The 12,500-nt window shown below is 47.9% G+C and overlaps 1 protein-coding gene across 2 annotated transcripts in view; it reads left to right on the forward strand.

Moving 5' to 3' along the window:
• fbn1 (fibrillin 1) overlaps nt 1-12,500 on the forward strand; it is a 187,853-nt gene that overhangs the window by 137,590 nt on the left and 37,763 nt on the right. For both annotated transcript variants that reach the window (XM_058388351.1, XM_058388350.1), the window contains exons 49-53: nt 7,958-8,077; nt 8,826-8,951; nt 11,823-11,975; nt 12,061-12,123; nt 12,204-12,326. In XM_058388351.1, coding sequence (XP_058244334.1) covers nt 7,958-8,077; nt 8,826-8,951; nt 11,823-11,975; nt 12,061-12,123; nt 12,204-12,326 — 585 coding nt within the window. The remainder of the gene's footprint in view (nt 1-7,957; nt 8,078-8,825; nt 8,952-11,822; nt 11,976-12,060; nt 12,124-12,203; nt 12,327-12,500) is intronic.

Genomic DNA, 12,500 nt, shown 5'->3' on the forward strand with positions numbered 1-12,500 from the left:
ACACACTCCACACACAACACACACAACACACTCCACACACAACACACTCCACACACAACACACAACACACAACACACACAACACACTCCACACACAACACACTCCACACACAACACACAACACACTCAACACACTCCACACACAACACACTCCACACACAACACACAACACACTCCACACACAACACACTCCACACACAACACACAACACACACAACACACAACACACTCAACACACAACACACTCCACCCACAACACACTCCACCCACAACACACTCCACACACAACACACAACACACAACACACTCAACACACAACACACTCAACACACAACACAAAACACACAACACACTCCACACACAACACACAACACACTCCACACACAACACACAACACACTCCACACACAACACACTCCACACACAACACACAACACACTCAACACACAACACAAAACACACAACACACACAACACACAACACACACAACACACTCCACCCACAACACACTCCATACACAACACACACACCACACTCCACACACAACACACTCCACACACAACACACAACACACACAACACACAACACACTCCACCCACAACACACAACACACACAACACACTCCACACACAACACACTCCACACACAACACACACTCCACACACAACACACTCCACACACAACACACAACACACTCAACACACGACACACTCAACACACGACACACTCCACACACAACACACTCCACACACAACACACTCCACACACAACACACTCCACCCACAACACACAACACACAACACACACAACACACTCCACCCACAACACACTCTACACACAACACACACACAACACTCCACACACAACACACTCCACACACAACACACAACACACTCCACACACAACACACACAACACACTCCACCCACAACACACTCCACACACAACACACACACCACACTCCACACACAACACACTCCACACACAACACACTCCACACACAACACAAAACACACAACACACAACACACACAACACACTCCACCCACAACACACTCCACACACAACACACACACCACACTCCACACACAACACACTCCACACACAACACACTCCACACACAACACAAAACACACAACACACAACACACACAACACACTCCACCCACAACACACTCCACACACAACACACACACCACACTCCACACACAACACACTCCACACACAACACACAACACACTCAACACACGACACACTCCACACACAACACACTCCACACACAACACACAACACACACAACACACTCCACCCACAACACACTCCACACACAACACACACACCACACTCCACACACTCCACACACAACACACTCCACACACAACACACAACACACAACACACTCCACACACAACACACTCCACACACAACACACCACACTCCAACCACAACACAACACACTCCACACAAAACACACTCCACACACAACACACTCCACACTCCACACACAACACACTCCACACACAACACACTCCACACACAACACACACAGCACACTCCACACACAACACAACACACACAACACACACAACACACAACACACTCCACACACAACACACACACCACACTCCACACACAACACACTCCACACACAACACACTCAACACACAACACACTCCACACACAACACACAACACACTCAACACACGACACACTCCACACACAACACACTCCACACACAACACACAACACACACAACACACTCCACCCACAACACACTCCACACACAACACACACACCACACTCCACACACAACACACTCCACACACAACACACAACACACAACACACACTCCACACACAACACACTCCACACACAACACACTCCACACACAACACACCACACTCCAACCACAACACAACACACTCCACACACAACACACTCCACACACAACACACTCCACACTCCACACACAACACACTCCACACACAACACACAACACACTCCACACACAACACACACAGCACACTCCACACACAACACAACACACACAACACACTCCACACACAACACACTCCACACACAACACACTCCACACACACTCCACACACAACACACTCCACACACAACACAACACACTCCACACACAACACACTCCACACACAACACAACACACTCTACACACAACACACTCCACACACAACACAACACACTCCACACACATACACACACCCCCAACACACAACACACACACAACACAACACACACACCACACTCCACACACAACACACTCCACACACAACACACAACACACTCCACACACAACACACACAACACACACACAACACAACACACACACCACACTCCACACACAACACACTCCACACACAACACACACAACACACAACACACACACAACACACACCACACTCCACACACAACACACTCCACACACAACACACTCCACACTCCACACACAACACACTCCACACTCCACACACAACACACAACACACTCCACACACAACACACTCCACACACAACACACAACACACACAACACACTCCACACACAACACACAACACACAACACACTCCACACACAACACACTCCACACACAACACACAACACACTCCACACACAACACACTCCACACACAACACACAACACACACACCACACTCCACACACAACACACAATACACAACACACAACACACACACAACACACAACACACAACACACACAACACACAACACAACACACACCACACTCCACACACTCCACACTCCACACACAACACACTCCACACACAACACACAACACACAACACACAACACACACAACACACTCCACCCACAACACACTCCACACTCCACACACAACACACTCCACACTCCACACACAACACACAACACACAACACACTCCACACACAACACACAACACACAACACACTCCACACACAACACACTCCACACTCCACACACAACACACAACACACAACACACACAACACACTCCACACACAACACACTCCACACTCCTCACACAACACACACAACACACTCCACACACAACACACACACAACACAACACACACCACACTCCACACACAACACACTCCACACACAACACACTCCACACACAACACACTCCACACACAACACACAACACACTCCACACACAACACACTCCACACACAACACACACACCACACTCCACACACAACACACAACACACACAACACACAACACACACACAACACACAACACACTCCACACACAACACACACACCACACTCCACACACAACACACAACACACTCTACACACAACACACAACACAGTCCACACACAACACACTCCACACACAACACACACAACACACTCCACACACAACACACACAACACACAACACACACAACACCCAACACACACACCACACTCCACACACAACACACTCCACACACAACACACTCCAAACTCCACACACAACACACACAACACACAACACACACAACACACAACACACAACACACACAACACACAACACACTCCACACACAACACACTCCACACACAACACACAACACACTCCACACACAACACACTCCACACACAACACACAACACACTCCACACACCACACTCCACACACAACACACTCCACACACAACACACACACCACACTCCACACACAACACACAACACACACAACACACACACAACACAACACACACAACACACAACACACACAACACACTCCACACACAACACACAACACACACACAACACAACACACACACCACACTCCACACACAACACACACAACAAACTCCACACACAACACACTCCACACACAACACACAACACACTCCACACACAACACACAACACACACACAACACAACACACACACCACACTCCACACACAACACACAACACACTCCACACACAACACACTCCACACACAACACACAACACACTCCACACACAACACACAACACACTCCACACACAACACACTCCACACACAACACACAACACACTCCACACACAACACACTCCACACACAACACACAACACACTCCACACACAACACACTCCACACACAACACACACACAACACAACTCACTCCACACACAACACACTCCACACACAACACACACACCACACACAACACACAACACACTCCACACACAACACACTCCACACACAACACAACACACTCCACACACAACACACTCCACACACAACACACTCCACACACAACACAACACACACACCACACTCCACACACAACACACTCCACACACAACACAACAAACTCCACACACAACACAACACACTCCACACAACACACTCCACACACACCACACCACACTCCACACACAACACAACACAATCCACACAACACACTCCACACACAACACAACACACTCCACACAACACACTCCACACACAACACAACACACTCCACACACAACACAACAAACTCCACACACAACACAACACACTCCACACAACACACTCCACACACACCACACCACACTCCACACACAACACAACACAATCCACACAACACACTCCACACACAACACACCACACTCCAACCACAACACAACACACTCCACACACAACACACTCCACACACAAAACAACACACTCCACACACAACACATCACACTCCACACACAACACACTCCACACACAACACACTCCACACACAACACAACACACTCCACACCACACTCCACACACAACACACTCCACACACAACACAACACACTCCACACCACACTCCACACACAACACACTCCACACACAACACACTCCACACACAACACAACACACTCCACACACAACACACTCCACACACAACACAACACACTCCACACCACACTCCACACACAACACACTCCACACACAAAACAACACACTCCACACACAACACAACACACTCCACACACAACACACTCCACACACAACACAACACACTCCACACACAACACACTCCACACACAACACAACACACTCCACACACAACACACTCCACACACAACACAACACACTCCACACACAACACACTCCACACACAACACAACACACTCCACACACAACACACTCCACACACAACACAACACACTCCACACCACACTCCACACACAACACAACACACAACACACTCCACACACAACACACTCCACACACAACACACAACACACACACAACACAACACACACACCACACTCCACACACAACACACTCCACACACAACACACAACACACTCCACACACAACACACTCCACACACAACACACAACACACTCCACACACAACACACTCCACACACAACACACACCACACTCCACACACAACACACAACACACACAACACACAACACACTCCACACACAACACACAACACACACACAACACAACACACTCCACACACAACACACACACAACACAACACACACACCACACTCCACACACACCACACTCCACACACAACACACTCCACACACAACACACTCCACACACAACACACTCCACACACAACACAACACACTCCACACACAACACAACACACTCCACACACAACACAACAAACTCCACACACAACACAACAAACTCCACACACAACACAACACACTCCACACAACACACTCCACACACAACACAACACAATCCACACAACACACTCCACACACAACACACCACACTCCAACCACAACACAACACACTCCACACACAACACACTCCACACACAACACACTCCACACACAAAACAACACACTCCACACACAACACATCACACTCCACACACAACACAACACACTCCACACCACACTCCAAACACAACACACTCCTCACACAACACACTCCACACACAACACACTCCACACACAACACACTCCACACACAACACAACACACTCCACACACAGCACACTCCACACACAACACAACACACTCCACACACAACACAACACACTCCACACACAACACACTCCACACACAACACAACACACTCCACACACAACACACTCCACACACAACACAACACACAACACACTCCACACACAACACAACACACTCCACACACAACACACTCCACACACAACACACCACACTCCAACCACAACACAACACACTCCACACACAACACACAACACACACAACACACACACAACACAACACACACACCACACTCCACACACAACACACTCCACACACAACACACAACACACTCCACACACAACACACTCCACACACAACACACAACACACTCCACACACAACACACTCCACACACAACACACAACACACACAACACACTCCACACACAACACACTCCACACACAACACACACCACACTCCACACACAACACACTCCACACACAACACACAACACACTCCACACACAACACACTCCACACTCCACACACAACACACACTCAACACAACACACACACCACACTCCACACACAACACAACACACACAAAACACAACACACTCCACACACAACACACTCCACACACAACACACTCCACACACTCAACACAACACATACACCACACTCCACACACAACACACAACACAACACACACAACACACAACACACTCCACACACAACACACTTCACACACAACACACAACACACAACACAACACACACACCACACTCCACACACAACACACTCCACACACAACACACACAACAAACTCCACAACACACCACACTCCACATACAACACAACACACTCCACACACAACACAACAAACTCCACACACAACACAACACACTCCACACAACACACTCCACACACAACACACCACACTCCAACCACAACACAACACACTCCACACACAACACACTCCACACACAAAACAACACACTCCACACACAACACATCACACTCCACACACAACACAACACACTCCACACACAACACACTCCACACACAACACAACACACTCCACACCACACTCCACACACAACACAACACACTCCTCACACAACACACTCCACACACAACACACTCCACACACAACACAACACACTCCACACACAACACACTCCACACACAAAACAACACACTCCACACACAACACAACACACTCCACACACAACACACTCCACACACAACACAACACACTCCACACACAACACACTCCACACACAACACAACACACTCCACACCACACTCCACACACAACACAACACAACACACAACACACTCCACACACAACACAACACACTCCACACACAACACACTCCACACACAACACACCACACTCCAACCACAACACAACACACTCCACACACAACACACAACACACAACACACTCCACACACAACACACAACACACTCCACACACAACACACTCCACACTCCACACACAACACACTCCACACACAACACACTCCACACACAACACACACAACACACTCCACACACAACACACAACACACTCCACACACAACACACAACACACTCCACACACAACACACTCCACACACAACACACAACACACACACAACACACTCCACACACAACACACTCCACACACAACACACACCCCACACACACACCATACTACACACACAACACACAACACACAACACACTCCACACACAACACACTCCACACACAACACACAACACACACACAACACAACACACACACAACACACAACACACAACACACTCCACACACCACACAACACAACACACTCTACATACAACACTCCACACACAACACAACACACTCCACAACACTCTATCTGTCAGTGTGTGGGATTTGTAATGTTACACAAATATACAGCAACAAACACCACCATGATCAAGACAACACTGAGAGCCAAAAGAAGAGTGACCCTCAGACTCCCAGTCTGACCCCACTGCCCCTGGTGTCCAGTGTGTGTTTCCTGTGTGTGTTTCCTCCATGTGTAATCTTCTTATTTGCAGACATTAACGAGTGTGATATAAATCCTGGAACCTGTAGTCCAGGAACTTGCCACAACTTGGACGGCTCCTACAGGTGTATCTGCCCCCCTGGGTATTACCTCCAGGATGAGAAGTGCGTAGGTATGACCCTCTCACCTCTGAACCTTCAGAAACACTTTTCAGGATTCACAGAGTGTGTTACTCACTAAAGTTAGCTAGTGTCTCAGCTAAGATTAAAAACACAACTAGGCTTTAAAGTTAGCTCATGTAGCTGACTAGCATACCTCAGTAGCTAGCAGGCTAGAGCCTTTGTGCACTGTATCAGTGTGTTTTTCCCTGGCCACCCATCTAGTACCATATTTTCCAGATGTTCTCCACCCAGAAATGCTGTGTGCTTCCACAGTCTCCTCATTGTGTCTGCTGAATATCTCCATGTATTGTGTTACTGCACTGTGTTAAATGGGCAGTTTTTCATTTTGGAGATAATTTCAGGTTCTGGTTGAGATTCGTTCTGCTGATTTTCAAAACCTCAGTGTAACACACACACACACACACACTCACACACATACACACACACACATTCTGAGGATGTGATATAACTGCTCAAGTTGTAAGAAGAAAAATCAGAAATTGGAAGCAGCTCCTAAACATCCAGCTTTTTCTCGGAGGTGTAGACGTTGTGATGTAGATGAACAGTAGATGTGATGAAGACTGTTGAATAAATCAGAGTGTCTATCTCCACATATCAGCTGCTGTAAGCCAGTAGGATCTAAACACAAGGCAGATGAGTCGAGTGTGTAGAACCTTCAGATTATTAGCTCAGAACCTGTCACTTTGTCCACCATCTTTAATCTCTGAACCTAGGATTGTTTGGTTTGTTTGTTTTCAGATATTGATGATTGTGCTCAGACTCCTGATATCTGTATCTTTGGGCAATGCCAGAATACAGCAGGAAGCTTCCGGTGCATCTGTCCTGAAGGCTTCCAGCTCTCCTCGTCCGGGAGGAGGTGTGTGGGTGAGTTTTCTGCTACACACACTCACTTTGTTTTCCTTTTGAGAGAAAACTAAAAAGATCCCAACAGATTTTCACCAGAAGGGGCAGAATCTCTGGCTATCCAAAACGTTCTTTTTCAGTCTCTTCAGCTTCTTCTACACACTTCACCTGGTGAAAGTCAGGGTTCACACTCGGCTGCGTATCAACTCCCTCTCTCTGCATACACACTTAACTATAGGGTCAACCAGGAGACCGAGTGAGAAGCCTCGCTGGACATCCAGACCCTATAATCCACTCAAAACATCAGATTAGCTGAGATCACCACGAGCTCTTCTCCATGCAGACCTGAGCAGAAGGCTGCATGATTCCAGACCTCAGCAGAGGTTTGTTCAGCCTGAGGAACGAGTCTGAGGGACTTCATCCTGATGCCTTCACACTCCTTCACTCTCTCAGTCTTTCCATCATCTTATCCCTCTGTTAGTAGATGGAGGATGAAAATAAAAGACAGATTTCAACAAACACAGTACATTCACTGTGTGTGTGTGTGTGTGTGTACAAGGTTTCTCTCTAATAGAAAACAGATGATGGAGTGTTCGCCATCTATTCATGAACACTAAGAACCTGTCCAAATGTGCACACACACACACACACCATGTCTTTAAAGAAAAAGAAGATTTTATTTGTCACATGTTAAATTACATTACAGTGGAGTTTCTTCTCAGTGTTGAGGTCAGAGGTCAGTCCCTCTGTAGCAGATGTTCCAGCTGCTTTGCTGAACAGTGGCATCTTGGCAGTACTGGGACTTGCACTCATGACCTTCTGGTCAGTAGCCCAGAGCTGTAAACCAGTGATGGTTCCATACGCATCTTCTCTAATAGGAACCCTATTGTATCACAGAAGTGTGAGTGCAGATCCATGACCCAGTCATGCAGAGGTGTTTAGGACAGAATCTAATCACGCTGTGTGTGTGTGTGTGTGTGTGTGTGTGAGACATCCACAGTGTCACAGTGGACATGACACAGCATGGCTCTCACCCTAACCCAGTTTAGCAGGCTGGGACAGGATCTCCTCATATGCTGTGTCTACTTGTTGGACCAGAACCTTTCCCTCCAGTTCTTCTCGGTTAGTGACGTGATGGTGTGGGGTGTGGGGTCAGGCTCCTGGTCACCAGCCCTGTTTTCTGGAATGTTCACAACGTGCTATGTGCTATAACAATGTGCTAGAGGGCAGTGAGCTGCAGCTGCTGACCAGCAGTGACACATGGCACTGAACTGATGGCATGTGGAGAGCTTTACTGGTGGACGAAGACGTCCCTCACAGCCCAGTGAGCAGCTCATCGCCCAGTCAAGCGCTCTATCACAGGGCAAAGAAGAACTTCCACTGGGGAACTGGACGAGCTGCAGTCTGAGTACTGAGGAGTAAACATCTGGGGGTCAGTGCTGTGTGTTGGTCACCATGGTATGACAAGTGTAAAGTGAATAAAAACAAAGAAGAGAAAAGTGGAGCGAAAGTAAAGGTGGAAAAACGAGAAAATAAGAAAGATCAAAGTTCATAGTTTCTTTCTGAATCTCTGAGAAGATGTTGATGAAGGAAGCTCATGATCCTGTCAGGATTCAGAGAGGAACTCTTCAACCTGCAGGTCTAAATAAATCATCAGCTAGTGTCCTCATGTGGAGGGAAGGGGAAGTGGAGCTAGAGAAAAATAAAACACAGATTTCAACAAACACACTGTGTGTGTGTGTGTGTGTGTGTGTGTGTGTGTGTGTGTGTGCACATTTGGACAGGTTCTTAGTGTTCATGAATAGATGGCGCACACTCCATCATCTGTTTTCTATTATAGAGAGAAACCTTGTACACACACACACACACACACACACACACACACACTAAAAGCACACTTTCTTGTGCTCTCTCTCTCTCTCTCTCTCTCTCTCTCTCTCTATGTCTCTCTTTCTCACACACAAACACACACCACTGTACTGAGTTTAAACCACCACCTGAATTATATCATTGTATGTCTCTCTCTCTCTGTCTCTCTCTATTCCCTTGTCTCCCCCCTCTCCCCCCCCCTTCCCTTGCCCCCCCTCCTTCTCTATCTCTCTCTCTCTCTCTCTCTCTCTCTCCCCTCTCTCTCCTTGTCTATCCCCCCCTCTCTGCTTCTCTCCCTCTCTCTCTCTCTCTCCTTGTCTCTCTCTCTCTCCCTCTCTCTCTCTCCCCCTCTCTCTCCTTGTGTCTCTCTCCCTCTCTCTCTCTCTCTCTCTCTCTCTCCTTCTCTCCCCTCTCTCTCCTTCTCTCTTTCTCTCTCTCTCTCTCCTTGTCTCTCCCCCCCTCCTTCTCTCCCCCTCTCTCTCTCCATCTCTCCCCCTCTCTCTCCTTGTGTCTCTCTCTCCTTGTGCCTCTCTCTCTTCCTCTCTCCTTCTCTCTCTCTCTCTCTCTCCCCTCCCTCCTTGTGTCTCTCTCTCCTTCTCTCTCTCCCCCCTCCCCCCTCTCTCTCCTTGTCTCTCTCTCTCGCCTTCTCTCCCCCTCTCTCTCCTTGTCTCTCTCTCTCCTTGTCTCTCTCTCTCTACTTCTCTCCCCCTCTCTCTCCTTGTCTCTCTCTCTCCTTCTCTCCCCCTCTCTCTCCTTCTCTCTCTCTCTCTCTCTCTCTCCTTGTCTCTCTCTCCTTGTCTCTCTCTCCTTCTCTCTCTCTCCTTGTTTCTCTCTCTCTCTCTCTCTCTCTCCCTCTCCTTCTCGCTCTCTCTCTCTCTCTCTCTCTCTCTCTCTCTCCCTCTCTCTCATTGTCTCTCTCTCCTTGTGTCTCTCTCTCCTTGTCTCTCTCTCTCTCTCTCTCTCTCTCTCTCTCTCTCTCTCTCTCCCCCTCTCTCCCCCTCTCTTTCCTTGTGTCTCTCTCAGATAAGCGAGTGAGTTTTTGCTACACTAAGTTTGAGAACAGTCGTTGTTCAGCTCCGAAGCCTCTGAACACCACTAAAGGAGAATGCTGCTGCAGTGCTATGCCTGGTCAGGGATGGGGAGACCCCTGTGACCTCTGCCCCAACAGGACCTCTAGTGAGAGAACACACACACACACACACACACACACACACACACACACGAAGAGTGATGTACCAATGTGTGTGTGTGTGTGTTTCAGATGATTTCAGCATGCTCTGCTACAGTACTGGACAGCCGTATGGGACAGACGATGGCCCTGAGGGTGAGCTGCTCCTGATCAGACTGATTGATTGTGTAATTACTGACCGCTTTATTAACAGATGGATTATTTTTTTAACTCAGACACGGACGAGTGCAAAGACCCCAACATCTGCCATAATGCTCAGTGTATAAACACAGACGGCTCATTCCGCTGTGACTGTCACATCGGATACACTCTGGACTCATCAGGAGCAAACTGCACAGGTAACACCCACACACACACACACACACACACACACACACAGTCTAATATGTGTTTTTTTTTTTGAGAACTCGTTGTGTTTAACAGAGTGGAGAGAATTCTGTGGGATCAGAACTGGATTCTAAACATGTTTATAATAAAGTGTGTTAAAGGAGAGAAACTGGACCAGAACATGG

The sequence above is a fragment of the Hemibagrus wyckioides genome, linkage group LG04, assembly GCF_019097595.1.
Source record: "Hemibagrus wyckioides isolate EC202008001 linkage group LG04, SWU_Hwy_1.0, whole genome shotgun sequence".
In the NCBI taxonomy this organism is placed as follows: domain Eukaryota; kingdom Metazoa; phylum Chordata; class Actinopteri; order Siluriformes; family Bagridae; genus Hemibagrus; species Hemibagrus wyckioides.